Source organism: Prenolepis imparis, unplaced genomic scaffold, assembly GCF_030444845.1.
Source record: "Prenolepis imparis isolate NDT839.2.m4 unplaced genomic scaffold, iyPreImpa1.0 SCAF_1, whole genome shotgun sequence".
In the NCBI taxonomy this organism is placed as follows: domain Eukaryota; kingdom Metazoa; phylum Arthropoda; class Insecta; order Hymenoptera; family Formicidae; genus Prenolepis; species Prenolepis imparis.
This window is the reverse complement of record NW_028141159.1, coordinates 402,375-422,321: the sequence shown is the minus strand read 5'-3', so window position 1 is coordinate 422,321 and position 19,947 is coordinate 402,375. Positions and strand designations below refer to the sequence as shown.

Sequence of the window (19,947 nt, the reverse complement as noted above, 5' to 3'; positions counted from 1 at the left end):
CAATTAATGAAATTCATATCACGAGGTAGGGATATTCTTTGTTATAAAGAGTCGTCTTGCCTTTCAATCGTGATTCGTCGTTTATAGTTTGTATGATTAGCGTGTATTTGCTAAGTTTTTCTTTTCAACAAATAAAATCTATATGCGGTGCAATTAATCAGGATTAATAGAAAAACTAATTACAAATATTGCTCATATTACAAATTAATATTTTGATAACGAGTGGCGACAGCAGCGTTTTCTCCAATCTGAGATTCTGAAGGACAATTCTGAAAATCTCCGAGATGTCTGCGACTAAATCGACGAAGAGAACTTACAAGGCGCCTGTACCTGGGGAGGAAATTGTTATCTCTGGTATCGCCGGTAGATTTCCAGACTCCAACAATGTGGAGGAACTCAAGACCAATCTGTTGAATAAAGTGGACCTCGTCACGGACGATGATCGTCGGTGGAAATTGGGTGATTAATAAATTCAAGTTGTAATTACTATGTATAGTGTATTATTTCAATTTACGAATGTTGTAATTGTATCGGCAGATCATCCGGATATACCCCAGCGAACGGGAAAGATTAACAATGTCGGCAAGTTCGACGCGCTGTTCTTCGGGGTCCACTTCAAACAGGCCCAGACGATGGACCCGATGTCCAGAATGTTACTGGAGCACGCTTACGAGGCTATCATCGACGCAGGAATAAATCCGAAGCAATTACGTGGATCGCGAACGGGTGTCTTTGTGGGCGCGTGTTTCTCGGAATCTGAAAAGACCTGGTTTTACGAAAAGTTACAGGTAAATCCTTATCGCAGTAGTGTTATATAACATTTTACAAAAGTGTGCTAATCGAAGAAAAAAATTGGTAGGAATTGGTAGATTTATCTTTTATCAAATGTTATGAATTTTTATATTTTTGCAAAATCTAGGATTTTTATAATATATTTCTTTATTTTTTTCTACACATTTTTTTTTTACTTGCTATTTTTAATAAGATGCAAGAAATTAGACTGCATATTTGTGTAGGATAATAATTTTCCAAATTGAATTCTTGTATATTAGATAAACGGTTTTGGAATTACTGGATGCAGCAGAGCCATGATGGCGAATAGAATTTCCTACTGGCTAGGAGTAACTGGACCATCTTACACTTTGGATTCCGCTTGCAGCTCGAGTTTGTTTGCTCTAGAACATGCTTATCGGTGCATACAAGACGGTCAATGCGATGCTGCTATCGTAGGGGGAGCGAATCTATGTCTGCATCCCTACGTATCGCTGCAATTTTCTCGTCTCGGTATGTCTTTTCTCTCTTCGCTATCTCGTTTTTAACGCATAATTATACATACTTTTGTATGACTACTTTATCTGTATGAATACGAATCTGCAATGCACAAGAATTATAGAATATATACATATCTTATAAGAAATAAAATTATTTCTTTTTTGAAACAAATACTTTATCAGAGTGTAGACTCCCGGGAAAATCTGGAAAATCTGGTATTCTCAGAGAATTTCGTTCAACCTTGAAAAATCAGGGAATTCTCATGGAATTTGATTGGGATTCAGGGAATTAAAAAAAAATTATCCTTTTGTTAATTTTATTCTTATTTAACACACTTAAGAAATATGTCTAACATATCTTAGCAATATTTAAGTTTTTATTAAAATTCTATGTGATTTTTTTTATTGACAATCTATTTTTAGTATCAAGATCTTATATAAATTATAAATTTCATAGAAAATTGTTCAATTTTTTAATAGATAATATTTAAATAAATTACTACTTATTTATTTAATAAATAATTAATTTTAATAAATTCCTTGAGACGTTTATAATAAATTATTTTTTGTTTTATATTTTTATTTTTAACAGGGAATTTTTTTGCAAAATTTGAGTAGACACCCTGTATATATTGTACATATACTTTATATTATTTTCGTAAATATTTTGTATTAATCATAATAATGATTACAGGGGTCTTGTCGCGTGACGGTCGCTGTAAATCCTTCGACACCGACGCCGATGGTTACGCTCGCAGCGAGGCAGTCTCCGTTGTGTATCTGCAGAAGGCGAAGCACGCGAAACGAATTTACGCCACGGTCGTCTATGGCAGGACAAATTGCGACGGTTACAAGGAGCAAGGCATCACGTTCCCGTCGAGCGCGATGCAAAGCAGTCTTCTGCAAGAATGCTACGATGATTGCGGTTTGTCGCCGACCTCTCTGTCCTTCCTAGAATGCCACGGTATCGGCACTCAAATCGGCGATCCCGAAGAGATCGTTGCGGTCGATTCTGTCTTCAGCAAAGACAGAAAGACCCCTCTCTTGATTGGTGCCGTCAAATCGAACCTGGGTCACTGCGAGCCCGCTAGCGGTCTTTGCCAAGTTGCCAAGGTGACGTTGCGTTTATGCCAATATTGTTCAGAATTCTTAGTTAAAGATAATAATCAAATTTTAAATAATGTAAAGCAATAATTGCGAAATTATCGTTGAACAATTGTAATAGATTTTGAAGTTATATGTAATATATATTACAATATATAGAATTATATTAAAATTCAAGATTTAATTAAATGTATAGTTGCTTAAAATTAAAAAATTTTTTATACTGCATTTATTATTGCAACTGAAAATATTCAAATACGTGAAAGAATATTTCAATACATTTACAAATTCGTCAAGTTGCAATATTCATTATAGGTAATAATAGCGATGGAAACCGGAACAATCCCAGCTAATTTGCATTATAATCGGCCGCGAGAAGGTGTGAAAGCCCTTGAAGAAGGAAGACTCAAAGTCGTTACCGAATTGACACCTTGGGAAGGTGGTTATGCGGGAATTAATTCCTTTGGTTTCGGAGGCGCCAATTGCCATATCGTACTGAAATCCAATCCGAAGAAGAAAATCGATAATGGAGCTCCATCCGATAATTTGCCGAGATTGGTAACGGTGTCTGGACGTACTGAAGAATCTGTCAAAGTATTCTTAAACGATGTAAGTACAAATAATAAGAGAATGTGAGAGGAAGTAAAATGCCGAGAGATCATATCGCAACAAAAATTATAAATAATTTTAAAAATAATTAAAAATAATGTAAAATTAAAAATAATGTAGAAAATTAAAAATACATTATATTGATATAGATGCTCCAATGGTAGAATTACACAATATGTTACGATATTTTTTGAAGCATATTTTTGCACGATTTGGCAAGAATATTTACTGGGAAATAAATCAACAAAGTTTTCATTAATTAGATCTGTGATAGGTTTTCGGAAAAATTTACTTTCGTCTTTTGTAGATCGAGAACCATCCGGTAGACGTTGAATATATTCGCCTACTGCATGACATACACACCGACGATATTCAAGGACACTTGTATCGAGGATACACGATAGTCGGGTCGAAGACGGCGGAGCATCCCGCGCGGGAAACGGAAAATTATTTGGGAACGACGAGACCGATCTGGTTTGTGTTTTCTGGAATGGGATCGCAGTGGCCCGGCATGGGTACGCACATTGTGTAATCTTATTCTTTTTTATTTTTATATAAATGCAGAGATAATTATATTATTTTATTTTGTTTAAATTAATCTTTTTATTGAAAATATAGGTACCGATTTGATGAAGTTCCCCATTTTTGCTGAAGCTATTCAGAAATGTGACGCTGTCTTACGGCCGCGCGGGATAGACATTATTCATATTTTGACAACTAAGGACAAGTCTATCTTTGACAATATCTTGCATTCGTTTGTGGGTATCGCGGCGGTACAGGTAAATACAATCCCGACATTACTTCTTCTAATAAGTTACTGTACATTGCGAAAAGATACCTTGATTGCATAAAAGATTAAAAAGAAATCATTAGAATGAGTGAGTCTTATTATTCTTTATCGTATTTTAACATGGTATGAATTTTATAGATTGGTTTAGTCGATCTACTCACATCGGTGGGCATCGTGCCGGATAACATTATCGGTCATTCTGTCGGAGAGCTCGGTTGCGCTTACGCGGACGGAACCTTCACCGCCGAACAAATGATCCTATCAGCGTACTCGAGAGGTTTAGCGTCCATCGAAACCGAAGTAGTTTACGGCTCGATGGCGGCGATCGGTCTTGGTTACGAAGAGATGAAAAATATGTGTCCACCGGATATCGAAGTGGCTTGCCATAATGCTTCAGATAGCAGTACTATTAGCGGACCCGCAGAGTCTCTGAAGAACTTCGTTACCGACCTACAGGTCAAATTTATCGATTTTTATTCCCAAACAATCACTTTGAACCGATGAAAATCGATAAAAATTAAATAAATTATATATACAATTAAAGTGTAAAACTGCACAATGTTATTAAGAGAAGAAAAATTAATTGATTGATTAATTGAACATAATAATAATACACGTAACACTTATACATATGTATATGAAATTCTTATCATGATTTCTAGTTGTTTTCGCGAAACACATTTTCTTTAATTAAGCCTACGTGTATTTAAAACAGGCTAAGAATATCTTCGCGAAGGAAGTGGCCTGCAGCAACATACCCTACCATAGTCGTTACATCGCGCCCGCCGGACCGAAACTGATGGCATACATGAGCAAAATAATCCCTCAGCCGAAACCGCGCAGTCGAAAGTGGTTGAGCACGTCCATACCTCGCAGCAAATGGTCCACCGCGTCCGCCAAGTTGTCATCCGCCGAGTACCACACCAACAATCTCCTGAATCCCGTACTGTTCGAAGAAACTGCTCGTATGATCCCGAAGGACGCAGTGACCATCGAGATCGCGCCCCACGGCCTCCTGCAGGCGATCCTGAGGAGATCCCTCGGTTCGGGAGTCACGAACATTGCGCTCACTCAACGCGGTCACAGAGACAACACCGAGGTTGTTCTGCAAGCGATCGGAAAGCTCTACAATAATGGATTACAGCCGGATATCGCGAAACTCTATCCTCTCGTTGAATTTCCAGTTAGCCGTGGTACTCCGATGCTTTCACCTTCCGTTAGGTAAATTTATTATTCGTTGTACAAACTTGTTGAAAGTCTTTACTTGATTACTATCCGTATGTTCGATTATCTGAAATAAGCTAGCATTGCAACAAGTGTAAATTTATCTCTATTTTCAATGTATCAAAATGTAATTGATGCAACGCTCAACTGCTATTTGCATGTAAGAGAATTAAAGAAGGAAAGCTGCGACAATTATTTTAAAATCCCGCTATTGTTCTACTCTGACAATGAGACACATTAGAAGGATAAATTGAATAATTCATATCTCCAGATGGGAACATTCCGACGATTGGTACGTAACGACGTTCAAGCTGCAAAAAAAGGTCACTTCTGGGGAGAGAATTATTAACTTGACACTGGCGGATGAAAACATTGAGTACATGGCCGGCCATATCATTGATGGGAAAAACTTTGTACCTGCCATAGGGTACCTTTCTCTGGTTTGGGAAACTCTAGGTTTGCTGCAGGCAGAAATATATACAGAAATGTCGGTCGTCTTTGAAGATGTCAACTTTATACGTGCTACTCAAATTCCAAAGGAAGGCGAGGTTCAACTAACGGTGATGGTTCAGAAAGGTATTCTCGTTTTTATCTTTGAAATGACGCGCACATCAAGTTAATATAGAATAGTGCTTAATAATCATCGGCTAATATTGGCATCTATTATATACAAAATCCAACAGTCTCTATTTAACAATTACTATCATATAGAGTTAGTTATATATTATTTTATTTATATAAGAATAATTTTCTCTAAATTTTGCTATTACAAATTATTTATCCTTAATGTTATAATATTGTATTTAATCATGATAATTATTCCTGGCAGGCACTGGAAGATTCGAAGTATCAGAAGGCGGAACTGCGGTTGTGAGCGGATTAATTCGCGTCTCAAAGAACCCCGCCCAGGAAAAAGTCCCGAACACACTTTATCCAAAAGATGAAGATGAGGAGGAAGTGATGACTACCAAGGATATCTACAAAGAGCTAAGTCTGCGCGGCTATCAGTATTCGGGCATCTTCCGTTCTTTGAAGAGCGCATCGATCTCAGGGAGGAAGGGACACATTACTTGGGTTGGCAAATGGGTGACATACCTGGAAAGCATGCTACAAATGATGGTTTTGGGAATGGACACAAGAACTTTATACGCCCCCACGAAAATACAAAAGATCGTGATCGATACCAAGCTTCAACAGCGAGAGGTCCGACAGCTAGATTCGGAAGACAAATGTAAGCTTCTCTTATACATCTTTTCACCACGCAAAATGCAAATATTCTGATGTAACTATTATAATTATTACAAACGCATTGCATCTTTGTTGTTTCTAGTCGCAGAAATCCCGGTACATGTATATAAAGAATTGGAGATCATAGTGTCGGGTGGGGTCGAAATTCGTGGCGTCAAGGCCACAGCCATATCGCACCAACCGCCGGCTATTGAACCGGTCCTCGAGGAGTATAAGTTTGTGGCACATCGCGACGGAGCGCAGGTATCTCTGCAAGAGGCCATCAGATTGGCCACGCACATCGCGATCGAGGATCGTCAGGCTCTTAATGTCAAGACCATCGAACTGATCGATGACTCTGATAATGTGACGACTAACGAATTGGTATCGCCTATACTCGTCAAGATTCTGGCTGACTTACCCTTGGTTCAGCCGAATGTACTTTTGACAGCACCACCTAATCAATTTGACGACGACGCTTTGTCGCCAAATGTGACCTCTATAAACTCTCTAAAACAACTGGCCAACGAAGAGAACGCTTTGCTCGTTGTCGGTATCGGACTCCTAACAAGAAATAAGAGCGATCAACTGGAGGAAATTCTATCGAAACTGCGTAACGGCGGTTTCGTGTTGACACGGGAGAGATTACCCAAGTCTGAGAATCTCTCGGCGCTCTCGAAATACAACTTGGATGTGATTCTAGAGAAAAATACCAGCACTGAGAGTATCATCCTTTTGAAAAAGAAAGAACAGTCGATTAAAAAAACAGAGATTGTCCGCATTAACAACAACAAATTCACCTGGCTCGAGAAGCTAAATTCGATTATGAACCTGGAAAACGTGACTATCGATAACAGGAGGATAATACTCGTCGGCGAGAGAGATCCCGAGTGTGGCTTGCTGGGCCTCGTGAACTGTTTGAGAAAGGAGCCAGGCGGAGAAATGATCAGAAGCATATTAATACAGGACACCGAAGCTCCCGAGTTTTCTCTACAGAACTCACTCTACGCGAATCAGCTTCAACTAGATTTGCCTATTAATGTATTGCGACCAGGAAAATTATGGGGATCTTATAGACACGAACCAGTGTCGAGTTTATCAAAGTTAAAGCCTGTCTACCATGCGTTGGTTAATCAAAAAGTATGTAATCCAACTGAGATTCTCGGAAGTTATCGTTTTTTTACAGCCGGTTCTACCCTAGCAAGTGTCTAAAAATAGCGAAAAAAATAGGCAATCGGTTGTAACAATAACTTTCAAACTTTATACATAATTATAAACTTTTTTATTTAATTATTTAATATATATATATATATATATATGTATATAATTATGCACTCTTGTGTTATGTGTGGAAAATAGATAAGTGGCGATTTGAGCTCGCTTCGTTGGATCGAGGGTCCTATACGTCCTGACACTAATCAAGAGGATTTGGTCCATGTAGTGTACTCGCCTATCAATTCCAAAGATGTTATGTTCACTACGGGAAAATTTGTTCCGAACACGACCTCAGTTAGCACTCGATTTAATGAATGTTTGATTGGTTTGGAATATGTTGGTATCGATACCGCTGGCCGTCGTGTGATGGGAATTTGCGAAAATAGGTAATATTCTTCTATTAAAAGCACGTTTATCGCACACTTTCAAAATTACACATGAAAACATTGCTTAATTATTAACTTTCATCATTTAAAAAACAAAATGGCATAGCGTACGTTATAATAAATATTAAAGCATCATATTATTTAAAAGTTAAGAAACATGTTTTCAAAAATTATCAGCTTTGATCATCAGTTTATACTAATTATCATTAACTAGCATTACGATATCTTTTCCTTAAAATATCGATGCAGTGATTCTGAAATACTTTGAAAGTAGATTAGTATCGGTACGATTAACATATGTATGTTTGTACTTTCAGAGGCCTATCAAATATAATAGTACCTGATAGAAACTTATGCTGGTACGTGCCTGACAATTGGTCGCTGGAGGACGCAGCTACCGTACCATATGTATACGCGACGTGCTACTATGCACTATACATAAATGGCGGGATGAAGAAGGGAGACAAGGTACTTATTCATTCCGGTAGCGGTGGTGTTGGTCAAGCGGCAATTCATCTCGCCCATCATGAGGGCTGCGAGGTCTTTACTACCGTGGGAACGCCCGAGAAGCGCAAATTTATCCGCGAGATGTTTCCGTCTATCCCGGATGATCATATCGGTTGCTCGCGCGATATTACTTTTGAACAAATGGTACTTACGCGAACGCGCGGCGCCGGTGTGGACATCGTTCTTAACTCCTTAGCTGAAGAGAAGCTCCAAGCGTCGGTCCGTTGTCTCGCGCAGGGTGGTCGTTTCCTGGAGATCGGCAAATTTGATCTTGTCTCGGACCATCTAGGAATGATGATCTTCCTGAAAGAAGTCAGTTTTCATGGAATTACGCTGGAAAATTTGTTCAACACCAATGTGCAAGAGAAAATATGTCTTAAAAACCATTTGACCGAGGGTTTGAAGAATGGAGCTATTAAGCCGCTCGTTAGAAAGATCTTTGAAAAGAACGAAGTAGAAGCGGCTTTCAAATACATGGCGACTGGAAAGCACATAGGCAAAGTAAGGGAAAAGTTAATTAATAGGATATATCATAATTATATAGTTATCTTTTAATTCTGTCAGTCAAATATTCTAAGAAAAGTATTTGAATTAGATTAGAATTTCTGGTAAAAAGCTAAAGTTGACGAGAAATAAATTCCGAAAATTAATAAATCTATCAAAACATTACATCTTTTTTTATAGGTAATCTTAAAGGTTTGCGACGAAAAGCAGGCTGGAAAGGTATCTATTCTTGCTCAGCCTCAATATTACTGCGACGATAAGAAAAGCTATCTTATCCTGGGTGGATTAGGCGGTTTTGGATTGGAATTGGCCGATTGGCTGGTACTCCGAGGTGCCAAGAACTTGGTGCTAACATCAAGAACAGGAATAAAGACCGGTTATCAGCGTATGAGGGTCGATCTATGGAAATCATATGGCGTGAACGTGCTGATTATTACGGGTGCTGATGCTTCAAATCGTGATGATTGCGAATTTATACTAAAATCCGCAGAAAAACAAGGTCCCGTAGACGCCATTTTCAATCTCGCCATGGTATTGAAGGATAGCATTTGTCAGAATCAAACGCCAGAGTCGTTTGAGGAGTTCTTCAAGGCGAAAGCCTGGTCCACCAAGAAGCTGGACGAGCTATCCAGAAAGCTGTGTCCTCAACTTCGGCAATTTGTAGTATTCTCCTCAGTTTCCTGCGGACGAGGAAACGCCGGGCAGACGAATTACGCTATGGCCAACTCCGCGATGGAGAGAATATGCGAGCGCAGAGTGGCGGACGGCTTACCGGGATTGGCCATTCAATGGGGCGCAATCGGCGACGTTGGCCTCGTTGCCGAGAAGCAAGACAATAAGGAATTAGTCATTAACGGTACCTTGCAGCAAAAGTTATCTTCTTGTCTCGAAAAGCTAGAGTACTTTTTGTTGCAAGATCAACCAGTAGTGTCCAGCATGGTGGTGGCTGAGAAGCATGTAGATGCCTATGGTGCTACCAGTGTTGCTGAGACTGTAGCGAATATAATGGGTAAGATTGTCGTTGTTATTACCTTAACGAGAGCTTTCTTATCTGTGCCCTGCACAGATAAGAATGCACTTGTTGCATTTGCACTAATTATGCGGCATTGGATAAGGATTAAATTGTCTTAATAGAGTCTGCTAGATATCCTTGATAGGACATTGATATAAAACTTGACGATTAATATAGAAAAAAATTCTTTTAGAAATCAAATAAAATTGTCATAAATCAATTTTATATTTCTTGATACTTTTGCAGGTGTGAAAGATTTGGAAACTGTATCTCAGCATGTATCGTTGGTCGAGCTCGGAATGAACCCGATGATGGCCGTAGAAATCAAGCAAACGCTGGAACGTGAGTTCGACGTCTTCCTCACTTCGCAAGATATTCACACTTTGACTTTCGCCAAACTGGCTGAGATACGTGGTAAGGACGTGGAACGAGAGCAAACGCAGATTGACGAACAGAAGGCCGAAATACCTGGCATGCAATTGTTGATTCGGACCACGGCTAACGAGAACATGATTCCCGACATATGCGTGGAATTACCGACTAGAAGGGATCCGCGTAAGGTCGAGGTATTCTTCTTGCCGGGAATAGAAGGTTGCGGACACGTATTTAATCCATTGGCGTCGAGAATCAGACCGGTAGCGACGGTCTTGCAATATGGCACGAATAATATCGGGCTCGCTCATGAAAATATAGGAGAATACGCCGATCAGCTTTTACCGGTGCGTAGGAGAGAACATGAACGATAAATAAAATGAGATATTCGTTATATATTTCTCTAAAAAAATGTATTGTTATACAGAAAAGTGTTTGTCTATATGTTTCTAATTGACACGCGCGCTTTATTAAAATTTTTCAGTACGTTTTACCAAAGGCGGAAAAGCAACGAATTTTCATTCTAATTGGATATTCGTACGGCTCATTAGTCGCCATCGAATTAGCAAGGCGATTGGAAAATCAAGGCTTGAATGGTCAATTAATACTGATTGACGGTGCGCCTGATTTAATGAAAGCGATGATTGAGCAATATTTACCATACCAAACGCAGGAGGAACTTCAGAACAATATTTTGCTATCCACTATGGATAGCCTACAACCAGCCGCGAGCGAAAAGGTAGATTTTTATCGTCGACTGCTAAAATATTTCCGTTCGTCTCCTAATCTTCTTGTCTTATTAACATTTATTTCTATTTTGCAGCTACTGTTAGATTTCGATAAGTGCACAACCTGGGAGCAGAAATTGGATAGCTTTGTATCGCAGCTAGCTTCCGAGATATCCGTTGAAAACCAAAAAGCGCTATGCACAACTTTGTACAATCGTATCCTTGCTCTTCAAAAGTACGACGTTTTGTCCTTGCCGCAAATTCGATCGCCTATAATACTTTTGAAACCTACGCAATCATCTGTCGATACGGATAAAGAAGATTATGGTCTGTCCAAGGTAATCTTTTTCTTTTTTCAACATGTTGGAATTTTCAAATTTTTGAAATCGAGAGACTTGGTAATACTATACAAAAATGTATAAACCAGTATAAAGTATAATTATAAACTAATTTTTAGATTACACGAGATAAGGTGGAAGTGCATTACGTTGAAGGCAACCATATTACAATATTGGATAGTGATAAAGTTATAGCCGCGATCAACGGAGAACCTTTGATCGATCCTAAAGCATTTAGGAAACTCTTATCCGAAGATCGGCCACTCGATTATGAAGAGCACGAGCATACGAGAGTCTAAATTATAGCTAGAACATGTTCTCGTCTAATACATATCTGTTTATATCTAGAAGAAGAAAGAAATATATATATATATATATGTGCAATTGATAAATGTTTACTTTAGTTTAACAATTACACATGGATTTCTTAATAAATAACGAGCAATGGTTAAAATCTTTTAAAAGTTATTCGAGATCACTTTAACAATATATGTAAAGATCAAGATCACCCACAAGTTATTACACTAAAGTAAACATTTATGCAATTTTTTTTATTTAAACAGATCTAAAACTGTTGAAAATATCTAGGTGATGTAAATTTTTTATCTACTCTACAGGATAAAGTTCTTGATACAAAATTTGTTTACATAATTATTATGTTTGAATTCATCTTTCTCATAATTTCTTATTTCTATGTTTCTCTTATTGTTAGTAAAAGCAAATTATGTGCACGCATCGTCAAATATATTTTCTTTTAAACATCTTTATCGATTTTTATTAAGCATCTGTCATAAATAAAATTTCGAATGCAATGAATCTAAGCCAAATTACCAATTAGCACAAAGGAAAAAGTCTGTCATTAATTATTTCCAAAAAAAAAAACAATTTAAAAATAATTGATTTAAATTATATAAATATTGTGTTCAAAAAAACAAAAATAAGATGTATTTAGAAAATATATCTAAAATTCGTTATAAAAATTTAATAGTTAAAGTAGTTAAAAACACGCAAACTTATTTTAACATTCAGAAAAGATATTAAAATTCTAATACAGTATTTTATTGTGTCACAATCGCATTTTAATGTGAAACTAGTATATGTGTATTCAATCATTCGTAATAAACACTCGTTACATCTTATCATTTAATAATTAGCTTTTATTCGCTCAAGAATATTGCACGCAAAATATAAATCGAAAAGATACTGTTAGCGATATATCATACACGTAAAATCTTCATTCTTAAAATCTCGTTTTATTTAAGGCTCCTGGGTGCTCACCGCGGCCATATTGGAATCGTGACGTCAGAGGCGAGAAAACACACGCTATTTTTTTTTAGATGCCATTTCTAAATAAAAACATATTTGCATAAAATAACACTTAAGATCTCTTTAATACACTTCTAAAAAACGCCGAAAACTATTATTTTCCCTTGACAGTCAATCAACAACCCTAAAATGATCGAGATATCAGACTTTGACATGCGGAATGACTGCGCAAGTGCAAAGACCAGAAGGACTGGGCCTCATAATATTACATTTTACAGCTGTTGATTGATTTTATAAAGGGAAAAGGATAGTTTTCGGCGTTTTTCAGAAGTGTATTAAAGAGATCTTAAGTGTTATTTCATGCAAATATGTTTTTATTTAGAAATGGCATCTAAAAAAAATAGCGTGTATTTTCTCGCCTCTGACGTCACGATTCCGACATGGTCGGCAAGGTACCAGGAGTCTTAAAAAAAAAAATCAAAATCAAAAGTGATAGATATATAGTAATATAGTTTTATGCTATCCAACAAAAAGTTCTTATATGACTATTTTACATAAATGACATAAATAAGAGATTGTAACACACAAAATCTGATAACACACTTAAGAACACACGTACAATAATAGAGAAAAATATATCGTATTTAAATAGTAAAATCATAATGAAGTACACTGAAGCGATATCCAGAATAATGGAACGAAAAGAGTGATGTTTCAAATTTGTTTTAAAAATTGAATTCCAATTTACATTCCAATTTACAATCATTTAATTATTATACAAATCATATTGCAAAGCTTCACATATACTTCATCCCTTATTCTAATCTACTTTACATCTCAGATTATTGAACGTTTTCAAAAGTAAGAGTAATATAATATTTATATAATATTATATATTTATATTTTTCTTACTTTAATGTATATGGAGATAAATTGTGCTGTACTAACTTAAAGACTTTCACAATTCCATTGGCTCGAACGTTGATAGGGCACTTGATGCATTATTTAAGTCAGGAGTACCATCGTTGTTGTTGTTGTTGTTATTATTGTTATTGTCGGCTGACGTACTCGGGATTGGCGTTGGAGTATCTCTTCTTGGCAGGATACGAAGATGCCTATTTGGTGGTTCCCATAAGACTAAAGCCATGGAGGGCCTTTCCCTGAAAGAGAAAAACTAGCCAATTTAGCTCCCTCTCCCTCTCTCTCTCTCTCTCTCTCATCCAAAGAATAGTACATTTATTACATATACATACTTCTTTCTTCTCTTCTTTTCATTAAATATAAAACATTGTATTTTTATAACGTCAGACAACAAATGGCAATTTATGCTTACAATTTAGATAGAATAGTCGAAGGCAAAATAGGTTCCTCTTGCATTCGCTTGAGTTCCTCCGAAAGGACCAATCTCGGATGCATACCGGTCAACTGCTCATTATTTATTGTATTTCTTCCATCGACATCCATATTTAATTGCGTACGAGTGGAAGATGATGTGGAAGTCGACGGCACTGGGCTCTCAGTTTCTTGAATGGAACTAATACGCAAACTTTTGAAATGTGCAGTCATTTTTTCTTCTGTTATAAACTGCTTGTTTTGATACCTGTTTAAGAAAATGACACGATACAAGATTTTACCCATAAATTGCATTTGATGCAATAAATGTACATCACTTACATATCTACAACATCTGTCGCTTCGAACTTTCTTTTCTGATGGATATTTTCTTTTCTGATGGAGATTGGTTGAGAATTGATTTCTCCGGTAAATCTAACCAATTCTTGTTGTTGTAGGGCTGGTACGCTCCATGGAATGGTTATCGGTGGTATCTGTGGCATTTGCATCCAAGATCCAACTTGTTGCTGTTGCGGATTTTGCTGGTTCATCATCTGTTGAAAGATGGACTGTGGCGTACATAAGTGTGCTCCACCCATGGTATTCTGAGAGAGAGAGACAGGAGACACATACAAATAACAAAGACATTACACTCAACGAGATCAAATTATCTCTACAACATCAAAAAACGGTATAATATCTTTGTCGATTTAAAGTAAAGTCGTCTCAAAACAAATCAAAGCCGCTTACTGTCATTTGGGATGTGTTTGGTTGTACTCGAAGTACGTTCCAATTTAAAGGGGAGTTTCGTGGATCCAGGATATTGGACGACTATCTAAAGGAATCATATATATTAACGTCACGACTATTATTTATTAAATCTGCAGGAGTTACGAAATCGACAACAAATAAACATTCTGCTTTGACTGGCAATAAATCATTACAGTTTGACGCTAACCTGTTTTGAGGGGGCCTTTAATCACAAATGGTCACGAATGAGCGTCGCGTAACTTATCCCCGTTATACGATGACTCGCTCGTGTAAACGTAAATGTATTAGTGTGTATCGCAAGATACAATAACCAATTTTCATTTTATTTTATCGTTGCGTCACTAATCTCGCATATCCCAATTTTTTTTTTTTCGCAAGCAACACAACAAATTGCGAGTTTCTCCTCGTCGAATTGTTTTGTTTGTTTTGTTCCCCTAATATCGTCTGTGCTATACAAAGTTTGTATACACTTTACAGTCTATGACAGTCCGATACACAGAATCGAGTCTCTGTGCTATTTTTAACTACTTCCCCTTTCCTTTTCTGACGCGCAGAAACGCATTTTCCATGACCACCAATAAAAATATTGTTGTGCGCATGATCAATCTAAATTGAACTATATTTATTCTACACATGCGTTACATGATAAATTTTTATTTCATTGATTCTATTTTTAAAAATTAAATTTTCCTAATTTATCTATATTTTTTCTCCTCATCTACGAAGAAAATTTTCCCGCTCAAATAATTTTATCTTTGAGAGCATTTCGTTAGTAAATTAACATTCTGATGGACAACCATTCATAAAGACCGCTGCTTAGGACTTTTTATTAGACTAGGCGCAATTTACCAATTCAAAGCGCATTCTAGAAGAAAGTGAAATAATTCATTATAATTGACCAATCAGGACAAAAAAAGCCAAGATTTCTTTGTCCTGATTGGTCAATCAAATGTTACTCTATCCCACAAATAGAATTTTTGAACGCACTCTAAAAGTTTCTATATCCGAAAAATCAAAAGCTATATGTATAAATAATAAAGCTATAAAAAGGTCACGTGGCGATATAAAACACACATATATTTATGCGTGTATGATGTGTGTATATTGCATATATATATATATATATATATATATATATATATATATATATATATATGTATATGCTTTTTGTTTCTAATATATATTGTTAATATTATGAATATAATATGATATATAAATAAAAGGATAATTTATTTTATTCTAATAAAAAAATCTTTATTTTTCCTTTTTTACGATTATAAATAATATGAGGACTAAAATAATATATATATATATATATGTATTAAATATTAAAAATATAATATTTAAAAGTGTGACACACATTAAAATGTCTCGCGCTATAAATTACGTACAATATATATTTTTTTTCTTCTAATAGATATTGAAACTTAATCGATATATTGAAGTTCTGAGAAAAAATTCTATTTTTCGCGAATGACTTATATATCTCAGATTACCAATGTTTGGCTTTCGATGACAGCAATGAAAAAAATACGCATATACTCATCAGCAATAATATGTGGAAAAACACTTCAACTTTATTGAAAACACACGTATATCTGTAATAATGATTATTTCTTTCAATTCTTTTTATTTCATATCAATCAATAACAAAGATATATATAAAATCCACAATTATAACACAATAAGAATGATAATAAAAAAATATATAATAATTTAAATATTGTACAATTAAAATTATATATAATCATAACGTGTTATATAAAAAAATATTAAAATATATTTGTGATATAATAAAGTTTTGTATGTTAAATTCTATATGTATATGCATGATAATAAATATTATTTTTATATGTATTACCTTAATTTTCTATATGTTAAAAGAACCTTATTTTTATTCACATTTATATATTATTTGTATAATGCTAAAAATATATTTTCGCGATATATTATACGCACACATATATATATATATATATATATATTCGAATAAATATACTATATATATATATATATATATATATATAATTATTAGATTATGAAATTGTTAAAAGTGTGGTAAAAGAGTATATATAATATATCTTAATAAAATGACAAGATTGAATTAAATTAAAAACAATCGTTACGGCTCTGCTAAGTTTTAATAAATAATTAAATCTCAAATTCAGTTGGCTATGAGAGCCCGAGCGCAGTTAATCAAGCGCATGCTTATTAGTTTGAATATATTTAATATAAAATTACATAGATGAGCCGAAACGTTCGCTATTATTAATTATGTAATCGCTATCATCATCTATGTAATTTTATATTAAATATATTCAATCTAATAAGCATGCGCTTGATTAACTGCGCCCGGGCTCTCATAGCCAACTCAATTTGAGATTTAACTATTTATTATAATATATTTTATAAATAAAAGTAAATATTTTGCAACCTTTTATTTACAAAATATATATATACAGAAAATTCAATTCTAATTCTCGTATTGAACGCTTGTCACGCGTTTGTTACAGGATTTTGTTAGCATTTTGTCACGCGAGTGGCCACGTAACTTTTATACATATGAAGAATACTTTGTGAAAATTGCATAACTTGTTGTTCTACGTTCTCTCTTCAATTTATAGTTTGATTTTATATCACACTAACTCGTTCAAAGCTTATTTACATATATATGTACATGCACCGGCAGAAATGGTATCCGGCGTTAGATGTATGCGAATACGTGTATGACAGCCGAAAGTCATACACGTATTCGCACACATTTAACGCCGGACACCATTTCTGCCGGTGCGTGTACATACATATATAATATAATATTACACATACATACACACCACACAACACACACACACACACACATATATATATGAATTAAAATTTGTTGCTAATGTATAAAAGTTTTAAAAAATCGAAAAAAAAGAATTTTTTTTTCGGATAATTTTTGTAAACGTTCGATTTTATGCGGGAATTATTTCAATTGAAATGGAACGTGAATACGTGCTGTTTCAAAGAAGATCGAAATGTAAACATCGGGCACGACGATAAAAATGTACGTATATATCTGGTTTACGACAAACGCATATTTTTGTATGTTAATCATTATGCTAAAACACCAGTTTGACTGGAAAAGGTCAACGTGTGAAAGGCGGAAAACCTTACTTTTTCCTACGCGAGACATATTAGCTCAAAACTTTGCGCAATGTCGAATTCTTTACACACTCACAAATATTGCGACATTGTATTGTTTTGCTGCTGAATGAAACGATTCTCGTACATCAGTTTAATCAGCCAAGAGGATACACTTCCGTAAGAATAATGCAGTTGATTGTGCAATTTTTCGCAGACATATAATAATTAAAATAATTAAAATGTTATTATATACGCAATTACAGTCCAAGTGTTTAAATATAATTTTATTATTTTAATAATTATTATTTACGCAACCTTAAAATGCACGTATGTACGTACATAAACAATGTGCGGAACAGACGAATGGTATTATTTATGAAAGAGCCGTTCTCTCTCTCTAACAGGCGGAATTAATCGCTTATACGTGTCGCGCGTTGACATTGTATGCGTCTTTATCACGTAAGCATATGTTATTAAGGATAGAAATCGGGTATATTAATGATAATGACGTCGTTGTAAAGCAGTATAGTGGTCACCTTTTTTTTGTTTTTTTTTTTATTGCAAGAGGCAATTACCGAGTTTGAAGTTCGAACTTGGACTATACTTCTTAGTCGACCATTTTTCATATTCAAGCGGCGTAGAAAAAAAAGAGATTTCATCGGTATTCGTTTGCGCATCTTTATTTGTATAACGAGGAATATTTCAATGGCTCATCACGCGCTTATATATTCATAGTGTAATGTGTTTGTAGCGCGATAGCTACAAATAAAGATTAAAATAGCCGGATATTAATCAAAATGAGCAAAAAATTTTTCTTCAATATATTTCACAGCGCTCGTGATCTTAAAATTCTTGATGGATTATCCAATAAATTTAAAGTGTTCGTTCTCCCTTGGCAACGATCGCTTTCACAATTTCTTAATATGTATTTTCAACATTTTCCTGAGAATATATATATCAAATATTATCAAAATTTTTAACATTTTCTTAAAGTACATCTATCCAAACTCGGATTGTTTCTATCTTCTAAAAAATTAATTCACGATAAGAGACTTTCATCGTTTCTCAATCGGTTGTAATAAAAAAACTCGATATTTTCATTAAGTATGTGGAAACTCCGATATACTACCGTATTTCTTATCGAAAAGACTAATTTTTGTATGATAATATATATGTACGTCGGGACGTCCTCGGCGAGTCCCAACATTCCAGACATTGAAAAAAATTTCAGTATCAGGTAATAAGCGAGAACTCGTGATAAGGACTTAACACGGTGTCGTATATATTTTTCTCGCTTTATCTCTCTGGAAAGATTTTCCGATCGACACATCTAAGCCTAGCCGTTTGATGATTTCAACATTATTTTAGCAAGCCCGAAAGATTTCTCTCATCTTATCACTGTTATAAAGACAAGGAAAAGAAACGTCATTGGCCGAGCAATATTAGCATCGTCTCTTACAGACGCACACGTGAAAGAGGTGGATCGTTATCCATACATACATATACACACATACAAAGGCAAACGTTGGGACACATGTCGGGAGGCCGCACACGGGAGTTGGTTATTATGCCGCAGATATGGCTCTCGAAGGTAATTAATACTATTGTTATGATTCAGACAGGTACGTCATGTCCGTGTACCTTGACTAGGCGATTCTTCAGTCTTCGCTCGGAGCTCGTAATGGGCAGAAATAGTAGGGCGGTCTTCTCTTCCAGCGTCTCTTCTCTTTCCTCCGATGAGGAATGTCCACATGTAACATCCGCCGACGTTTTTAAATGCCGTCTTGAGAAAATGATGTATCGTTGCATGCCGCGACGACGCGTCATCGCCTGAACGTTCCAAACTGCACGATCTTGAATCGGGACGATAAATTCCTCCGGTATCGTCGGTGCGATTATAAATTTATAATCCATACAATCGATGCTCTCGTCGCGCGATTGTGCCTGCGAAAATCTGTATGAACGGAATAAATAAGAGTGAATAAGAGTGTGTACGATGTAACGTATGTACCTTGACATACCTGCATATCTTGACTCGCTTAATGTCTTTTGAAAGTGAACCGACCAACGCGGGAATAAAGTGAACCGAATGCGTAAACATTCGGAGAGGTAAATATTTTTCGTTGTACAACTACTGCACACTGCTATCGCTGTTATTTCCG

At 35.7% G+C, this 19,947-nt stretch overlaps 3 protein-coding genes across 9 annotated transcripts; 1 reads left to right on the top strand and 2 right to left on the bottom strand.

Moving 5' to 3' along the window:
• The first annotated feature begins 96 nt into the window (after nucleotides 1-96).
• Nucleotides 97-12,050, top strand: LOC145940286 (fatty acid synthase). The gene is made up of 19 exons (XM_083045211.1): nucleotides 97-459; nucleotides 538-788; nucleotides 1,053-1,284; nucleotides 1,966-2,384; nucleotides 2,691-2,984; nucleotides 3,292-3,499; nucleotides 3,603-3,763; nucleotides 3,913-4,230; nucleotides 4,490-4,995; nucleotides 5,270-5,574; nucleotides 5,828-6,229; nucleotides 6,329-7,365; nucleotides 7,585-7,826; nucleotides 8,144-8,834; nucleotides 9,018-9,846; nucleotides 10,096-10,568; nucleotides 10,706-10,960; nucleotides 11,045-11,287; nucleotides 11,407-12,050. The coding sequence occupies exons 1-19, from the start codon at nucleotides 285-287 to the stop codon at nucleotides 11,584-11,586; spliced, it is 7,221 nt and encodes a 2,406-aa protein (XP_082901337.1). The 5' UTR covers nucleotides 97-284; the 3' UTR covers nucleotides 11,587-12,050.
• LOC145940333 (uncharacterized) lies at nucleotides 8,496-15,208 on the bottom strand. Of its 6 annotated transcripts, none has more exons than XM_083045331.1 (6): nucleotides 14,844-15,208; nucleotides 14,636-14,720; nucleotides 14,228-14,439; nucleotides 13,887-14,153; nucleotides 13,502-13,713; nucleotides 8,496-8,636 (listed from the first exon to the last, which is right to left on the bottom strand). In XM_083045331.1, the coding sequence occupies exons 2-5, from the start codon at nucleotides 14,639-14,641 to the stop codon at nucleotides 13,512-13,514; spliced, it is 687 nt and encodes a 228-aa protein (XP_082901457.1). In that variant the 5' UTR covers nucleotides 14,642-14,720; nucleotides 14,844-15,208; the 3' UTR covers nucleotides 8,496-8,636; nucleotides 13,502-13,511. The 6 variants fall into 6 exon arrangements, with proteins under 6 accessions (XP_082901457.1, XP_082901416.1, XP_082901446.1 ...); XM_083045290.1 differs by having other exon boundaries at nucleotides 14,228-14,490; nucleotides 14,844-15,206; XM_083045309.1 differs by lacking the exon at nucleotides 8,496-8,636 and adding an exon at nucleotides 12,325-13,016 and having other exon boundaries at nucleotides 13,466-13,713; nucleotides 14,228-14,490; nucleotides 14,844-15,206.
• A 1,474-nt stretch (nucleotides 15,209-16,682) lies between these two features.
• LOC145940341 (uncharacterized) lies at nucleotides 16,683-19,946 on the bottom strand. 2 transcript variants are annotated; one of them, XM_083045370.1, is made up of 3 exons: nucleotides 19,807-19,946; nucleotides 19,427-19,739; nucleotides 16,683-18,727 (listed from the first exon to the last, which is right to left on the bottom strand). In XM_083045370.1, exons 1-3 carry the CDS (start codon nucleotides 19,884-19,886, stop codon nucleotides 18,704-18,706), a joined length of 417 nt encoding a protein of 138 aa, XP_082901496.1. In that variant the 5' UTR covers nucleotides 19,887-19,946; the 3' UTR covers nucleotides 16,683-18,703. The 2 variants fall into 2 exon arrangements, with proteins under 2 accessions (XP_082901496.1, XP_082901485.1); XM_083045359.1 differs by lacking the exon at nucleotides 16,683-18,727 and having other exon boundaries at nucleotides 19,400-19,739.
• Nucleotide 19,947: the final 1 nt, after the last annotated feature.